Raw genomic sequence first — 19366 nt, 5'->3', positions numbered from 1 at the left:
TCCGCATTGCGGCACATATTGTTTGCTGAAATGTGATTGGACAATAATACATGTCGTACTTTTAAAATTACCGCAGAAACGATATAACTTTAATATGATTGGTAGTTAGTACTTGTCTTCAGTCGTAAGCGGTCTTTCCAAAACAAGTGGGAGAGAGTGTGACAGAGAAACAAAACAGAGATCATCCACGTATCGGCAGGTGGCCTCTGAGCAAAAGAAAGCACGGAATAACAATGAGCACTCAGTTGGGCTCATAGTGATTGTGCCCATAAAACTGAACTGCTTACTGGTACTTCGTCGACATTAGTCAGAATTCTTACAGAAACTGGGGTATGCACTCGTCTGTCTCAAGTAATATGGACTTGGCCTGGATGATCTTTTTTTAAATATGTATTTTCATGACTGAGTGAGCCAAATTTTGACACTTGACTGATTTCTAGCAGAAGCAATCCTTAGGGTACTGGAGAGTTATTCATGTGTTTGCCCAAAATGAACACAATGCTTTATCCGTCTTGTAAGATTTAGATGCAATAAAAAATATCCTTGTCTATTATTAGCTGTTATGCAATTTCAGGAGGCCTCTTAATTTGTGATTAAAGCATATGAAATGACATATCAGTCTAAATCTTTTCCATAAGTTCTTCATTAAATGTGAACAGTTTTAAGTTGTTCATGTGATTAAAAAGAAAACAATGAATGTTTCTAAGTGGCTGAAAATCCATACACATTCAAGTAAGTTGGCCTATATCATCATTGATATGGACACCTATGTAATTTTGTAAAACATGAGACGGTAAGAGTTCCTCCCGTTCCCCCATCCCAAATACTATTTATAAATTAACATATACTAAAATTATTGACAAACCTAACACAACCACTACTAGAGAACTCACTAAAATAACTAAAAGCCCAAATTATTATTAATTACAATATATAAGGTCGAACCATGTTGTGTTACCTCTGTTAATCTGCGGAAGAAAGAAGTGGGGGAACGGAAGGAACTCTTTCCGTGACTTATTGATAATCTTCACCAGATCTTGTATCGAGTCCATTTTTACTACATGGACGCCAGACGTCCCACCCTACCCCCACCATAACCTGAGGTTTCAAGAGTTACATGTAAAATGTCAGATGGGGAATTGTTTTATTAAAACCCATGCAAAAACTAATTAGAAACTATCTGATCATGCATACACTGAAGCTGGCTTAAACATAATCTTTACTCAAACATATCAGAGTTGGAAAGAATGCTTGCATAGTCAGAAAGAAATAAAACCTGGAGTTTTGTTGTTATTGACCTTCAACAACATATTTGGTGGTCGACCTGTGGATACACAAGTCATACTTAAAATGCTTGTACCCGAGTTACCCCAGTGTAAGTTAGATATTTGTGACAATATAGGTTTTGTAAAGGTTAGCAATCTACTGTTAAATGGACCCAGAGGTCATTCAAGAAATGACACACAGTTTGAAAAAAGGCAGCTTTCTATCAAGTATAATATTTGTATTCACAAGTGACATTTTATCCATAAGGCTGTGTATTCATATACTGAAAATATCAACAGACCACAAATATTTGGTGTGCTTTGGATAAAATCAAAATATCTTTCTTACACATTTTTCAGAGAATAGTTAACTATGTTACTTTAAAGAATAAATCTTATTAAAAGTCTTTCATTTCTTATGTCTATGGTAACATTAAGTATTCGTTAGTATGTTTCAGCAACAATAAGCACTGGGGCCAAATAGGTGTGCAATAATTCATTAAACATTCAGTACACCACAATATTCTGTGCAACAATACAAGTAATTCTTGCAAATATCAAACCACTATTACATCCGAGCACAAATCCTGTACTTTGAGTGTCATCTCACCATAAACATTTTTTAGATTTTTAAAAGAATTTGTCTTCACTGTCACCTATACATAACCAGTTGAGATATTAATAGTATCTCCCTTCTAGAACAAATAGATTGGTTGCACTAAAAGCATGGAGCATTGTGATTCTCCATGTCGCGATTGTGAGGTCATATATCAATACATGTGGTACAAATATACAAAAGTGAGTGAGTGAGTTTAGTATTACGCCGCACTCAGCAATATTCCTGCTATGTGGTGGCGGTCTGTAAATAGTCAAGTCTTAACCAGACAATCCAGTGATCAACAGCATGAGCATCAATCTGCGCAATTGGGAAATAATTAACATGTGTCAACCAAGTCGGCAAGCCTGACCACCTGATCCCGTTACAAATATACAAAAGAGTGAAGGGTAAAAAAACCTAATTTTGGCCGGAATGTTGAATAGGTTCTGGTTAGTGTTGGGAATTGGTTAAAATCTCATAATTGATGACTGGTTCATTACAACCGATAAATCATCAACAATAATTGGTCAGCGTCATTTATCAAATTATCCTGGTTATGTTTCTTAACATACCAAAAATAAAGACAAAAGATGCAGTTCTTTTGAGTGTTTTGCAAATTTTACATCTTTAAGGGATGACTAGCATGTTAGGAACATAAATGTCCTGGAGTCTTTAGGATAAATTCAACCATGACTTAGAACTAGCTTGCAGTGCTTATGAAATGTAACAGATAAAACCAACCTTGTGAAAAATATTGTTAAAGCTAGCAAGTGTTCCAAAATTGTTTGTGTTTGATCATGAGAAAACATGATCGATTGCTTGGTCGTTTAGTCATTGCGACCAATCTTCGATTATTTCAATTAATCGGACCACCACTAGTTCTGGTGCACTTTGTCGTTGCTCAATTTGTGATGTAATTTTGTTGGCATAATAATGTTGTCCTCATATGGCTTCAACTGACCGGGGCAGTGGGGTAGCCTAGTGGTTAAAGCGTTGGCTGGTCACGCCGAAGACCTGGGTTCGAATCCCCACATGGGCACAATGCGTGAAGCCCATTTCAGGTGTCCCCCGCCGTGATGTTGCTGGAATATTGCTAAAAGCGGCGTAAAATCAAACTCAGTCAGTCAGTCAACTGACCAGTCAGGATTGCTATTTCCTAAAATGCACACACACAAATCTCAGAACATTATGACACAAAATCATTCTACTCTTCCATGAGATATTTATGTCCTATTGTTATGTAATATATTTTGGATTCTGTTTACCTTCTTTTCTTTTTCATCATCAGATTGACAGAAACACATTCCCATGAAGTGAATTCCAAGACAGGAAGATGGATACAACTGTTTTGTTTACGTGTTTGTTTCTTGTCTTGATAGACTATGGCTTGACCAGCAGTCAGTTTCATGTAGACAAATCAAGGTATGACGAAGGTCGCAAAGAATATGAACTCATGGTCCACAGGTCCGAAATGCCAAGATATGGCACTTGCTGGAAAGATGCCATGGTAACGATGCAAAATGGCTGCAAGCATCTCACGGACGAAGTCCAGGGTCGGCTGTCCTTGGCCTACCTCAACTGTTTCCTGGAATTTCAAGGTCGAGACGTGTACGAGTGTGACGTTGATCAACCGTTTCATGAATGTGCAAAAAATATGCTGGATGTGGACAGAGGCTCATTTACAACCTTTTTCACACACACTCAAAATATGTGCTACTTTCTTCAGGCGCAAATATGGCATGAGGAAACTGAGAACACAATTGGTCGACTTTCTGACAGTTCATCTCAGGTAGCCTCAAAACTAGAAGATTCCTACAAGCTACAGAATGAAGTACTAAAACAACAGGAAGAAAGCATAAAAAATCAAGAAACGATCATGAACAAGGCTTCAAATTTGAGTAACATCATTACGCATCGTCTGATGACATTCACGAGATGTTCAAAGACTTCAAAGAGACAACACAGGAACAAGCGTGTACTCATCACTGGCGTTTTGATCGTGTTGCTAAGCTACAGCACATGGTTCTTGGAGAATTTTCAGGCTTTTATTCAATTGTGTTCTATACCCTGTCGATTCTTGTGTCGTATCTGTTGGCGTCAACGGCCAGGGCGAAAGCAGTGCGAGGTTCTGGTTGTTTGGGCTGATGGCCGGGAATATGGTTGTGGAACAGATGATTGTGTCCGTGAGGCCTGGCATTTTTAGATATGTACCGTTTCAAGACTTTGAGAATGAGGAGGTATGTGCTAACATGTTCCTGAAGCAGGGAGTTAACTTTTATAGTTGAGTTTCCACCCTTGTAAACAGTTTGTAAATCTGATTAAGCACAATTTTGATCCCTGACATGTGACATGTTTGTTTAGAATAGAGCTCATATTAAGTCCAGCATGTCAAGTATTGTTTCATTATTCTGTTACATTAAATGGAATATTTTACAGGGTTGAAAGCTTGCTGAGTTCAGCAGAACTCCTGTTTCAATAGCATCTCCATTCCTTTTCATTGAAGAGTGGATGGTGGGCAGTGTGATTGTGTAGGGCTGTAACGATTCATCCGACTATTGATGGATTGCAATTGTTGAGTCTCCGAAAGCAATTAATCGGTGGTAGAAATGAAAAACTATCAATGCATGGATAGTATGTGTGGCTATCGATAGTTTAGTAGTTGACTTCCTTTTATACATGCGCAGCGCAAAATGCAGAAAGTACCAGATTTATTCACTTTGATATATTAGAGTTATCTGCCCCTGTTACCTCTTAATCTTAAACAAACTTGATCTGGGTTTGAATTTTCTTATCAGTTATTAGAAGAGCCTGAAACTACTTCAGCTAGTTTTTTATCCCCCACAACGCGTTTTGCGGGGGGTATTAAAATGGACTCCGTCCGTGCGTCCGTCCGACCGTCCGTCAGTCCGTCCGTCCGTGCATATTTGTCTTTTCCGGAGCAGAACTCTAAAACCGTTCAATATTTCTTCACCAAACTTTGCACATACATGGATCTGGTGGTGTACTGGTGCCTTTTGGTAGTTTTGGAATTCTGAATAAAATATTTTTGGCGTTTCCGTGGCAACAAGTTCGACTTAGACTGAAATTGGTGGTAGTGCTCTTTTCCGGAGCAGAACTCTAAAACCGTTCAATATTTCTTCACCAAACTTGGCACATAGATAGATCTGGTGGTGTACTGGTGCCTTTTGGTAGTTTTGGAATTCTGAATAAAATATTTTTGGCGTTTCCGTGGCAACAAGTTCGACTTAGACTGAAATTGGTGGTAGTGCTCTTTTCCGGAGCAGAACTCTAAAACCGTTCAATATTTCTTCACCAAACTTGGCACATAGATAGATCTGGTGGTGTACTGGTGCCTTTTGGTAGTTTTGGAATTCTGAATAAAATATTTTTGGCATTTCCATGGCAACAAGTTTGACTGAAATTGGTGATAGTGCTGCTCTCTGGAGCAGAACTTTAAAATCCTTTCAATACTCTCCTTCCACTTTTCTATATACACACCTAAATATTTCTATATACACACCTAAATATTTGACATAATCATAACTCGTAGACATAATCATGAAGAGTATTTTGCCATTGCGGGGGATATTGATGACTTTGTCTTCTTGTTTTTTCTATAAACTATCTATTCATTTGGGAAATGACTTCAAATGAGACAATGCAAGGTGAAAAAAAATAGTGCAATAGTATTGCAATAGTTAGTTGCAACAGACTATCGCTATTGCAATACAGTGGAAGCTGTCAAAACCGGCAGCTGTCCATTCCGGCAAGTTATCAACACCGGCATGAAATCTCTGTCCTGTCTCAGGCTAGTACAGTTATCATCATTTAAAAGCCCTGCAATCCGGCAGCTGTCAATTCTGGATGTTGGCATGAAATGCGACACCCAAATATGTGTTTATACAGTAATCAGTGCTGTCTAATCCGGGACGTGGCGAGGAGTTGGCCGGATGTGTATTGTCACCAATTAATCTTGCGTTGAAACTACATGGTTGCCGACAAAGATAATTAATCTTAATTCAGTATGGGTATACTTGTACATTAACTAGTGGGTTGAATCAATGTGTGCAGTAACTGCGAGAACCACGTGATACAGCAATGGATATGAGAGTGACAAAACTAGTTCAGTTCTAGTTGCAGGTAACCGTGTCAGCTCTACAATCCAGCACACTGTCTAAATCAGATTATTTCTTCAGTCCCGACGAGTGCCGGTTTAGACAGCTTCCAGGGGCGGTGGGGTAGCCTAGTGGGTAAAGCGTTCGCTCGTCTCTCTGAAGGCCCGGGTTCGATTCCCCACATAGGTAAAATGTGTGAAGCCCATTTCTGGTGTCCCCCGGCGTGATATGGCTGGAATATTGCTAAAAGCGGTGTAAAATCAAACACACTCACTCACTCATTAGACAGCTTCCACTGTAGTTGTTTCCCCCTCAATGGTTACCCTTAGTGATTTGGGATAGAATCTGATATGCTAGTAAGCTGCACATAGTGTTTCCTGTTCCAGGAGATGATCTATGGTAGCCAGCGTCTAGTTCGGCGGTTGTCAGGCCTTATTGGGTTCATCATACTCTGTTTCTCCGTCTACAACTTCAAGGACCTGAACACCATCAACAACCAGCTTCTGATAGAGATCCGAAGACAGAACTCTGAACTCCGACACTCTCTCATGGGAACAATATCAGGTAAACCGTTACTGCTTGAAATAATAGGAAAATAATTTAACAGTAAGATTATGGTCTTATACCAGTGTATGAAACAAGGCCTGTCCGACCGCCCGAGATGGTTTGGATTTCAGATGGACGGTCCACATTTAGAGCTAGCCAGCCCGATGGTCTGGTAAAAATTTAGATGTTTTATACATCTGAGTCATATCTTGGTTTCTGGTCTGGTTAAATCCATTTTGGACTGGTAACATTTTGAAGTTACCAGCCCTGATGTCTGGCTGGGGTTTTGGCTTATTTCATACACTGCTTATACATCGTTGTACAGATAAAGGGCTCTAGTCGAAAGTGTTGTAAGTTGCTGTTTAGAGTTGTGTCCCTTAGCTGTGGTAGGATACACCCCCACACCCACCCCTGAATTCTTTTTACTTGAGGAGCATTTCCACTTAACCTTTGGACTTCATGATTTATATGCGCCCCCATTCTCCAAAAATCTTGGATCCGCCCCTGTAATGCTGTTGGTTTTAAATGGAATTTGCAGGTATCAAATACCCAATAGAATCCCCAAATCCTGAACCACGTATGTTTCTCTCCTAAATGGTTGTTTTGATTGCCAGGATCAAGCAGCAACACTAAACTTATGGTAACCCAGGGTAAAGAGGGAGTCGAAGCTGACTGTGAGTAGCTGTTACTTCTTTGTCAGGAGATTACCATAGTTACAGCTAGTGCTGGAGCGATTGATCGAAATAATCAGTCAATCGATTGATCAAGTGGAACACTTTTTATGGATAGACAACTTCTTTGTTGCAGTAGCTGCGACGTTTCGGTGAAGATTCTAACACCATTATCAAGCAAATGATCTACACCGAAACGTTGCAACTACTGCAACAAAGAAGTTGTCTATCTATAAAAAGTGTTCCACTTGATCATACCAGCTTCTAAGTGCCACTTAAGGAAGTTAAATCGATTGATCATTGCATCAGCGATACTGATGGACTCGAGAGACTAATTGATATTCATGAAAAATTAAACATGAAATTGAATTTAAATGTGAATATAAAACAAGGTTAACATGTCATTTTGTTCAGTACATGACTCATATACTAACATTTTTTGTGTGGGGACAAAGTGGATGTCAGCTTCCCTTAAGTGCCCGCCTTTGTTATCTTATCACTTTTGTTGTTACCTCATATATGTACCGGTAATGCCCATAAACGATGTAAGTACTTGGGATTATTTTTACCAAAGCACCGCAGTCATTTACATGCCTTCTGATTGGTTAGTCGTATTTTCGCACATAACAAGCATCGATAGGGGGACGAATCTTCTTGGAGGTTACGGAGAGAGGCGAGTGGTGACGAATGTAACAGAATCGGGTGGTCAGGCTCACCGACTTGGTTGACTACATGTGCTTGCATCCCAATTGCGCAGATCAATGCTCATGCTGTTGATCACTGGATTGTTTGGTCCAGCCTCGATTATTTACAGGGCGCCGCCATATAGCTGGAATATTGCTGAGTGCAGTGTAAAACTAAACTCACTCACTCAGCTGACAGGCTCGCTAACTTGGTTGACACATGTCATCGTATCCCTATTGCATAGATCGGTGCTCATGATGTTGATCACTGGATTGTTTAGTCCAAACTTCATCATTTACAAACCGCTGCCATATAGCTGGATTCTTTTTCAGAAGAAGTCCTCCTTGGGGTACATATAAGCATTAAAATGTCCATTTTAAAAGCCTACGACAGTTGTAACAATATTTCAATAAAATATTTTACCAAACAAAAAACTCGTTATGTGTGGTGAGACCACCCCTACAGGGCCCCGTAGAGGGCCCCCTACAGCCAAGAGCAGGTAACTCTGGCTGTGTACCTCGTACCTCACTTTTCATGCTGTCGTCGGCCGTGTAGGTCGATTGCATGGTCCAAGAAGCTACGAATAAGAGAGCGATGAGTGAGATAGAGTCAAATCCTGTATGTATGGTTCCTTTTTTAAGCTCGGGCTAGCTGGAATCTTTGTATGACTTTTTCATTCATGATTTGTTGTAACTTTACCGCGTGTATTCGCTGTCTCCAGCCACGCGGCAGGCAAGATGGCGGACCGCTGGGTCCCGTTTGCTTTCCTTCTCCTGGCTTTAGAAAAAGCCTTGTAGTCGGGTCGTAAAGGGGCTGATATTTCATTTTGTAGATTATACTTGCCTAAATTCCTCTTTTTTCCAGGCTTTAGGTAAGTTTTGCTTGAGTGTTTTCGTGACGCGTTTACGTGTCGCTCACACATGTTGCTCTTTGTCACCTATGTGCGCAATTACGCTTCGCTATTATGGCTTTGCGCTAGTATTTAATAGCTTTGCTGTAACAGTTAAAATATCGCCCGGGCGTTGTATTTTGTTCTGTTTTGTTGTGTGCATATTATATTATGTATATCGTACAGTCCTTGCTATTGTCATAGCGTGGTTCTGTTTTTGCAGCCCAAGGGTGTGTCACCTGTAGCGGCAGTTTGTCGCCTCAGGATCGCCACCTGGTTTGCTTCGTTGTTTAGCGGAGGAAGCCCACCATGAATAACAAGGTTGTTCTATGTGTCAGGCTTTCTCCCCGCTTCATCAAGTCCAGACGCAGCTGATTACATGTTCTACACGTCCCTACTTCAGGCGGGACATTTGGGGTCAGGAGTCAGCCAAAGACAAAGATAAAAAGCAAAGAAAAGAAGGCTTCGCTTCCTCTCTTTGGGGATGCTCCTAAACGGCGAGAAGGGTCGCGGGGCCTCGGCTCTTTCACCTGCTATCCCTCAACATCACAGGCACCTTCCTCCTCCTGTCCCTGTTTCTAACCAGCTAACAATTGATTTACTTTCTGATATATTGCAGAAGCAGATGGATTCGGTCCACACTCTGCGTGGCTGACGCGATGGCTGGCCTCCGTCAGGAGATTGGCGTCGGCCAGGAACGGGTGTGTGTGCCGGGTCTATGGCGGGCAGTGCTCCCAACCTCAGCTTAGGCTCTGGTGTGGGGTTTCTGTCGGGGTGCGTCGGCTCCGAAGTTTAAGTCTCGGTTGCTGGCCACCCTCCGCTAGTAGTAACTACTACCGTTCCGAGCCTTGGCTCGGGTCTGGTCCAGTAGTTAGTAGTTTGGCAGGCTCAGTCCCTGTAGTTGCCGCTTACTTCAAGAGTTGGTCCCACACGGCTTACCGCTTGGCCGGGCCATTCGGTGTCTGGATCATTTTGTCTACCATTGAGGAATCCCAGCACGGGCTCTTCCTCGTCCGCGGCACCGCTGACTCAGTATCGAAGTCTTGGGTCAGGTGTGCCGGGCAACCCGCTCTGCTCGAGCCTTTGTCCCTCTCTGTAGACCCTCGATGATCCCTCAGAGCTCTCTCTGAAAATACAGAGACCTCACTCATTGAGGATCGATTCGAGGAGGCTATGGAGGAGGATGAGGGTCGGGAGGAGTTGGGACGCGCCTTTGGTTTCGCTCGCGCGCGTCCCTGAGGCAGGTATCGGAGCTGTATTGCTTCTGTCCTGCCCCAGGTAGTGGTCAGTACTGGCGCACCCGACCCTCAGGAGTTTCGCCTCCCAGGGGAGGCTTTTGCTCCCACCAAGGTGGGGGACACAAGGCTGCGTATATTACCCTCAGTCTTGTCTGAGGTAATCAACCCCCTCCTCTGTGGTACCAGGTCCAGGTTCGATTTGCCAGAACTTGACCGTCGGTACCTCATGGGGGAGGCTTGCCTTTACAATCCCCCAGTGGTTGACGATTGTGTTTACGCACCCTCTTCCTGTCGGAATGGGAAAAAGTCACGTCCAATCCCTGGGTCCTGTCCACACTCAGGGAAGGCCACATGCCACACTGGAAGCGAGACCCACCCCCCTTCTCCGGGATCCGTTGCACTCCAGTGCCGGCTGCCCTGGAGAAGGCGGAAGTGCACCGTGCCGAGGTCCAGTCGTTGCTGGACAAGGCAGCCATAGAGGTGGTTCCTGTGGGACAAGAAATGTTGGGTTTTTACTCAACTTATTTCCTTGTCACCAAAAAGGACGGAGGGTTCAGACCTATTCTAAACCTCAAAGGTCTGAACGACATGTTAGAGGTACCGTCCCTTCAAGATGGAAACACTGGTTAGGTGATTTCGTCTGTGGAGAAGGGAGATTGGCTCACGCCAATCGACCTCAAAAACACGCGATACTTCCATGTCCCTATGCACCCGAGTTCGGAAATACCTTTTCCTTTCCTTGGAGGTGCTATCAGTTTCGGGTACTCCCCTTCGGCATTTCCACAGCGCCAAGGGTGTTCACCAAACTCATGCTAATTCCAGCTCAGGTAGCCAGGTCACAGGGCAGGTGCTGTCACCCGTACCTAGACGATTGGCTCCTTCGTGCGCTTGCCACTCACTTGAGTCGAAGGCGACACTTGCTGTGATGAGTATTCTCACCAAGTTGGGCTGGATTATCAACCTCAAGAAATCAGAACTGGTTCCCACCCAGGATCTGGTGTTCTTGGGAGCGAGATTCGAGACAGCGCGAGGGATAGTCTCCCTGTCTCCGGACCGCGTCACCAAAGTCCAGAGAGTTGTGTTACAATTTCTCGAGTTCCCCAGGGCCTCAGCTCGGACTTGGCTCCAGTTGCTAGGCAACATGGCGGCAACGGTGGACATCTTTTGGCGAGCGCGGTTGAGGATGCGGCCCATTCAGCAGGCTCTAGCTCGAATGTGGGTCCACACCCAGGGTTACGAGTTGATTCTCCACACTCCAGGGTGGCTAATTCCTCATTGGTGGACACTGGCAGGGAATTTATCCAAGGGGCTCCCTTTGGACATCCCATCGCCAGATCTCTCAATTCAGACGGACGCTTCCCTCACAAGGTGGGGGGGCGTGCTGGGCGCCCTGTCGGTCTCAGGCCTGTGGTCACAGAGCGAGGCGCAACTGCACATCAATGTGCTAGAATTGAGAGCTGTCAGGATGGTGTTTAAACGACTTCGGGAGCAGGTTCAAGGCCGTGTGGTCCGTCTCGAGATGGACAACCAGACGGCAATGACCTACATCCTGAAGCAGGGCGGTACGGTTTCCCCGTCTCTTCTGCAGGAGGCATGGCAGTTTCTGCTCTGGTGCCAACCAGTTCGACATACGGGTAATGCCTGTTTATCTCCCTCATGGACAACGCTCGAGCAGATGCACTCTCTCGTCGTATCCTGGCCCCACACGAAAGTGGATGCTCCATCGGGGATATTCGGGGCTATCTCCCAGTTGTTCGGTCGCTCCAGGTGGATCTGTTTGCATCTGGGGGACGAACCAGATTCGGTGTTTTGCTCTTGGATACCGGATCCGAGAGCCATCGCCCAAGACGCTTTCCAGCTCGATTGGACGGACAGGGTTCTGTGAGGCGTTCCCGCCACTACCCTGATTCCCAAAGTCCTCTTGCAGCTTGCCACCCAACCAGCTCGACTTCTTGTGCTCCTTGCACCCCTTTTGGTCGGGCTCAAAGCTGGTTTCCGGTACTACTCAGGTTTCTGGCTCAGCCTCCTGTACTATTACCCTTTCGACCGGACTTACTATCCCAGAACGGGCGCCGCACCGAATCCCAGGATTCAGTGGGTGGCCTGGCCTCTGTCCGAATCGCCTCTACGCTGAAGAATTCCTGCACCAGTTGCAGACACAATTCTGGCTTCGGAGGGATTCGACAAAACGCTCAGTATGAGGATAGATGGGCCTGTTATCTTGCCGCTGGTGTGTCGGCAGAGGGATTCTTGATCCCTTTTCTTCAACTGTAATTGAAGTACTGGAGTTCTTGCAGTCTCGGGTTAGAAGCCGGTTTAGCCGCCATCTACTATCCGGGGCTACTCCACGGCAATCTCTGCCTTCCATATCCCTGCCGACGGTGCTCTCTTTGGGGCAGCACCCTCTCGTACAGCTTTTTAGCAGGCGTGGACAGAATCCGTCCGACTGTCCGGGCGGATTAGTCCCCGATGGGACTTGTCAATCGTTCTTGATTGGATGTCGGTCCTCTCTTTCACGATCTGTCGCCTCTTCCACTCCAGCTGTTAAGTTGGAAGGCTGCCTTTCTTGTGGCGATAACGCCTGGCAGGCGGTAGGTGATATCCATGCGATGTCAGCGGATCCTGCTCTGACTGTCTTTCACAAAGACAGAGTCAGTATTCGGTTGCCAGACTCCTACCGTCCCTAAGGTCGCAGGCGCTTTCATATAACGGCGCCTATCGAACTGCCAGCTTTCACTCAGCCTCCATCGTCCGTACCTCTCTTCGTGCGTGCTCACGTCTTAGATGTCCGTAAGACTCTCAAGGCTTATATCAAACGAATGGCTGCTCTCAGGAAAGATAAGCAGCTGTTCTGTTGTTATGGCGGTGGCAAGGCTGGTCTTCCGCCGAACAAGCAGACCATATCTAGGTGGCTTTGTCTCTGCCATTTGTTCGAGTTACTCTTACAAAGGATTAACCATCCCTCAGGGTTTAAAGGCTCATTCGATTAGGGCAGTGGCGACATCAAAAGCATACATGGCACACTGCCCATTGAGGAGATCTGCTCAGCAGCTATCTGGAGCCGAATCGGAATGCGTTCATCCGCCACTATCAGCTGGACAAACACTCACGGAGCATGCTTCGGTTTGGCCAGACAGTTCTCACCAGTGGGCAGTGTCGTGATTCTCTAGCCCGAATGAGCCTTAGAAATCACGTTTGCTTTCTCTCATGGTGTAGGTGTTAATAAATTCCTCAATTTTTATCGGTGGTGGTATCACATTGGTGGTGGTTTTACCGCATGTAGCGATTATCACCGCTACAGTCACTGTGTTCATCCCTGCACCACGCCGCTGGTTTGGGTTGCTGAGGGATATATATTGGACTCGCCCCATTCTTTCCTCCCATTTTGATGGTCTGGGGTGGGACTTTGCGTCCGCCTTTATAAATTCCACCAATAGCCTATCGGCTAGGCTCCTTTTCCCCGCCTTGTTACGCGCCTGATTGACATCAGCGGTCAGGTGACTAGGTGAGTGTACTTTCTCTCTCTGTCGCTGCTTCTGCTGTGCCTTCGACTGAACTAGAGGGGTATGTTAGGCAGACAGAATACCGCTCCCCGACTCAACATCGTTGGGAGTCTGTCTTATGCTTATATGTACTGGCAGGAGGACTTCTTCTGAAAAAGAATTTTACAAACCTGGAGAGGTTATGAATTCTTTGAAGAAAAGTCCTCCTTGGGTACTGGTCACCACCTCCCCTCATTCTGTCTGACACGCTCAGCATGAAAAGTGAGGTACGAGGTACACAGCCAGAGTTACCTGCTCTTGGCTGTAGGGGGCCCTCTACGGGGCCCTGTAGGGGTGGTCTCACCACACATAACGAGTTTTTTGTTTGGTAAAATATTTTATTGAAATATTGTTACAACTGTCGTAGGCTTTTAAAATGGACATTTTAATGCTTATATGTACCCCAAGGAGGACTTTTCTTCAAAGAATTCATAACCTCTCCAGGTTTGTAAAAATATTGCTGAGTGCAGCAACAACAAAATAATTTACCTGATGGAGTAAACATATTCTTAAGCATTGTGACCCTCATATCACAGAAGCTGACATCCGTAAATTTCCCCCCTTAATGTATATCAGATCTAAATGCTATTCAAAGATTATATTGTTTGGTTATGTTCATCCAGCCACGACGTTGGACTCCTCCGACTCTGCAGTGTCCAGCGGGTCAACCGGCAGCGAGGGGGAAGATTCCGACCACACCTTCATCCTGCAGTCCAGCAGCCACTCCGAGTCGTCACACAGCTATTTCTCCGTGATGACCGACAGTCTGGCCAACACCCAGATGTCCACTCTGGACAGTGAGCTGCGAGATCTCCGCCAGTCCACCCCTATCAAACAACTGCCGGACCGAGTGGCCACCTGGGTCAAAACAGGATTCTATCCAGGTAACCATGGTAACAGTGTTTATAAGTCTTGGCGTATAAATTGATGTGTTATTTTTGGCATTTACCAAATTTTGGAAGCACTTGTTTAATTGGAATTCTTGATAAAATTTGATCACCAGTTATGATGGAATAGTGTATCATAACAAGTTCTTGCTGTTAGTAAAGATTTCTTGTATCAAGTGTCCGGGTTAGAATAGATCTTCAGCAACCCATGCTAGTCGTAAGAGGTGACTAATGGGATCCGGTGGTCAGGCTCGCTGACTTCGTTGACACACGTCATCGAATCCCAATTGCATAGTTCTATTCTAATCTGTTTAAGATGCTTGGTCCCTTCTCATTAGACTTGTGAAGATCTGGGTTAGAATTTGTCTCCAGCAACCCATGCTTCTTGTAAGAGGTCACTAACGGGATTGCGTGGTCAGCCTTGCTGACTATTTGACACGTCATTGTATCCGAATTGCGAAGAACGATGCTTATGCTGTTGATCACTGGGTTGTCACTAACAACTAACAGGGTGGGTGATCAGGCACGTGGACTTGGTTGACACATGTTATCGTATCCCACTTGCGTAGTTCGATGCTCATGCTGTTGATCACTGGATTGCCTGGTCCAGATTTAATTATTTACAGACCGCCACCATATACAGTCAAATCCCGATGAGTCGAATGCCGGTGTCTCGAATATTATGCATAACTCGAAGTACCTGTCGGTCCCGACCATTCCCTGTTATAGTTGTCATCATTTGAATACCGGTTACATGAATTCGTCTCATAAATACACACGATGACTCGAGAAGGAAATTTGGTCCCATGAGATTCAAACAACAGCAATCTTGTATATATAAGCCGAAGTCAGTCAATGAAAAGTTGATTGGTGTAGCAAACTGATCAAATTAACAAACCCGCGCAGCTCACACCTTTCCGCCATTGACGGGTGAGTTCAAAAGGCAGATTAGTAATTTTACGGAAATCACTGTCTGTGCTAATCAAACTGGAACTCATAAGGTGCCCCTATTAGTGATAGGGAAATCATTAGATAAACAAATGCTTAGGTGGAGGAATTAGGACTGGATCATCTTTTTTCTACCCTCATAGACATACCTGTGTCTCGAATACATCGATAAGTCGAATTTATTACTTGGTCCCCAGCGATTCGACTCATCGGGATTTGACTGTAGCTGGAATATTGCTGAGTGCAGCATTAAACAACAAACCAAACCAACTGGCATACCGAAGGATGTTAAAGGTTAATTTCCCTGTCCGGCATTGGGGAATAAAAAAATTGGTCTTCTTGCAGTCAATAGTGTGTCTGAGTGTATGTTCATGTGAAACTGCAGCTGATGTTCAGTGAACTAAACATATAAAACTGACTTAATCCAAGAGGACACACAGAGACATATATGCACATCGCTTTGCAAGTACTGTAATCATTAACTTGATGTCAAACCCCATTACACCTCAAGTGGAAACGTCCAGCCAACTCACTCTGATGAAAGAGCATCACGTTTCTATGGTTACCATTATAAACTTTTAATATGTTATTTAATTCTTTTTTTCCTAGTTTCACCAGCAAAGGCATGCCCGTCGTCCAACCCCAGCAAAGGTAATGATCAGATCATACACACTGGGCATGTATAGACAGAGGGTGTTATCGTGCGGTCACAACATTTTGTTAGGCATGGTGTGTATGAGGTCTTTGGGTAGCATAATATTACAGAGCCAGCTCGTCACACGATGGCTCTGGTTCGATTCTCACATGGGTACAATAATGGAAGCCCATTTCTGTCTCCCGCCGTGATATTGCTGGAATATTGCTAAAAGTGGCATAAAACCTTACTTTCGACTCAACTGTATGGGGTAGGGGGTCTTTGAAGGTTGTTTTCATGACTTCACAGACTGTCTCGTTTTGTTACTGAATGTATATATGCCCTGGAGGATTCTGGGATTTTTAGCAATATTCCAGCAATATCACGGTGGGGGACACTAGAAATGGGAGTCACACATTGTACCCATGTGGGGAATCGAACCAGGGCCATCGGTGTGACAGGCAAACACTTAAACCACAAGGCTACCCCACTGCCCCTATTTTCTGTAAGAACCTTGAAGTGTATTACTTGTATTTGTACTTAAAAGTCCAGACAAAACAATGGTTGTTAGGCTCACTGACTTGGTTGATGGATGTAAATGTATCCCAGATGCAGATCAATGATCATGATGCCAATTGTTTCTTCCAGAATCATTAATATATAGGTTTAGCTGGAATATTTCCAAGTGCTTCATTAAAGACACAGCAGAACTTTAAAAATATTGATATCTAATTTCAGTGATCCATTTTTGTCTTTGTCAGTTCATAATTGCATTGTTCCTGTGCCATTTGTTTTCCAAGGAATCTAGTTTTGAAGCTCCAAGATACTATCTTCGGGCTCGGAAACCTGTCCCCGCCAGTCCTAACCCAGCGCTTAGTGTGGAATCTCCGAACAGCTTCTCCAAGACAGTCCGCCATCTTGAACAAATCACAAAGAAAAATAGTCTCTTTGCTAGAGCTGTTTTACGCAAAAAGAATCGAATAGCAAATGTTTCTGATGAAGATTAATACAAGCTTAGTTGGTCTTCTGTAACTGTTTGTCTTTCATGAATCATTCAAAGGATCTTATTAATGTTGTGATTTGCATTTTTATATTTTGTCATATTTTATGATGTCAGTTGTTTGTAAAATACTGGAGACTGACTTTGAAATATCTACAATATATTCTGTTATTAGTTTTAGGAAACAGCGAGCTCTTGCAAGGTTTAAAAAAAATGAATAGTTTAAGCAGTAAATGCTTAAAATAGTTATACAGGGAATGATGAATATAATTCTTCGCCCAAACTTTTCATTGGAAGACAATCTTTCAGAACCACCCTCCAGCTTTAAGGCTTTATTTATTCAACGTTGGGAAAAGGTGTACAGAAATATAATAGTTGATGAGTTGTGTTTAAATGTTGTATTTCATGGTCCTGGACACCGATATTGATATTTTGTGCTTTATCTCGGGCTCTAGAATAGACGATGAATCACTGATGCCTAAATGTTTATGAAGGGAATGATGAATGTAAGGATTTTTTGCCAAAAGATTTTATTGGAGGACAATTTATTACAGCCATCCTCCATCTGTAGACTTTATTCATTCAACATTGTGACCAAGTGTACAGACAAATGATTTTGTGTGGTTTCATATACATATCTAATTATTTAGATTTAGTTTTTAAATATTATACATGCAGTGTCCAGAGCCATTCAAGTTTATCTTTGACAGATGTAATGAATATTTGATTGTTTCAGAAGAATACAAGTTTTGCTCCTTTTAAGTAAAACTTGCCTTGAATGTCATTATTCAATTTGATATTCTTCTTTGTCTTTTCTCTTTCTTTTTTTAAAAATGTTTTGTGAAAAGACAAAAATATGCAGAATGTTTTAATTCCGACTATCAAAATCACATCTGGAACCCTTTTCAGATGTCTTTAAGAATAATACAAGTGTGTAAATGAAATCATTTGTAAATTGGAGATTTGAGTCTGTGGTGATTTTTATCATATTTATGTGATGGTGCTATAAAGGTTATTTTTCATGATGTTGGATACTGATGAATTTTGTTTCTGTTTCATTGATTTGTTTTTCTTAAACCAGCGCTACTAACATAAAATCCATGTCTGCATAAAACCGTAAGAGGCGACTAATGGGATTGGGTGGTCAGGCTCGCTGACTTGGTTGACACGTCATCGGTTCCCAATTGCGGAGATCGATGCTCATGCTGTTGATCACTGGATTGTCTGGTCCAGACTCGATTATTTACAGACAGCCCCTGGAATATTGCTGAGTGTGACGTTAAACAAAACTCACTCACTGCATAAAACATAGCAACCAGTCTTTATAATTTGGAAACCTTATGGTTGTGCTTAACTGGTTGTATTTCATGATACAGGAGTCTGGTGGATATAATTTTATCTTTGATACTTTATCTTGGTCTCCAGAATAGACGATGAATCAGTGATGTTGGACATCACCAGCATCTTCATTGCTGTTACATTTCAAGTAGAAACATTTTTTTTTATGATTTTGACATCTCTATTTTCGTAGAATGAAAGGGAAGTGATGTCAGTACAGTTGATGTTCCTCAATGAAATGTTTTCAAATTTGGATGTGGCATTTCTATAATGTGTGCAACTACCATAGTTTGCATGTAACTGAAACTCAGCTCTTTTCTTTTCAAATGTTCAGTGTCATCTTGTATGTTATCACCTGTGTCTTAAATGCAGGGTCATATTTTTACACGAATCAAAATTAGTATCATGTTTGTTTATATACAGTGTAATAGCTGAATCATTTATGGGTTGTAGATTTGTTTTTACAGAAAATGCATTTACCAGTTTTGCCAATATACAAAGCTTGCTAAAAGAATTTTAATAATCTCAAGTTGAATGGAAGTGATTGTGTAAAGATTCCATGTTTAGCTCACATGATAGTTACATCCTATATTGTGTAGAATGATGCTCATGATGTTGATCCCTGGATTGTCTGGTCCAGACTTCGATTATTTATGGGCTGCTGTCATTTAGCTGGACTATTACCAAAGCATAGCTAAAACTAACCAACTATTTTGCATTGTCAGTGCTCAGATGTTATTTGTCTTGTAAATAAAACTTCAAATCAGTGTATGTTAGTAATCTTTCCATGAGATGAACAACCTCCAATCACTGAATGCAGCACTACTTCAACTGACATCAGTTTGGTACCAATCTGACCCAGAGGTTTGAATCCAATTTTCAACATGGCCACAGCTGAATGAAATTTGGTTCCTGTGTTTTTTGTTGATGTTGTTTTCAGAGAAGTAAAGTCAGAGTTGAAAGATGGTCTGCAAGACCCTTAAGCTGACATTTTCCGATCCATGTTGCTTG

At 43.0% G+C, this 19366-nt stretch overlaps 1 protein-coding gene across 1 annotated transcript; it reads left to right on the top strand.

Moving 5' to 3' along the window:
• The first annotated feature begins 222 nt into the window (after window positions 1-222).
• LOC124287813 lies at window positions 223-17024 on the top strand. Its single transcript, XM_046724274.1, is given in 9 exon segments — window positions 223-330; window positions 3152-3770; window positions 3773-3975; window positions 3978-4100; window positions 6365-6542; window positions 7139-7198; window positions 14172-14432; window positions 15993-16034; window positions 16756-17024. Coding segments are annotated over 8 exon segments (1710 nt in total). The 5' UTR covers window positions 223-330; window positions 3152-3196.
• The last annotated feature ends 2342 nt before the right edge of the window (window positions 17025-19366 follow it).

The sequence above is a fragment of the Haliotis rubra genome, unplaced genomic scaffold (genome assembly GCF_003918875.1).
Source record: "Haliotis rubra isolate DU_JTF1 unplaced genomic scaffold, ASM391887v1 Scf406, whole genome shotgun sequence".
NCBI classification, from domain to species: Eukaryota; Metazoa; Mollusca; class Gastropoda; order Lepetellida; family Haliotidae; genus Haliotis; species Haliotis rubra.
This window is presented reverse-complemented; position numbering and strand designations above follow the sequence as displayed.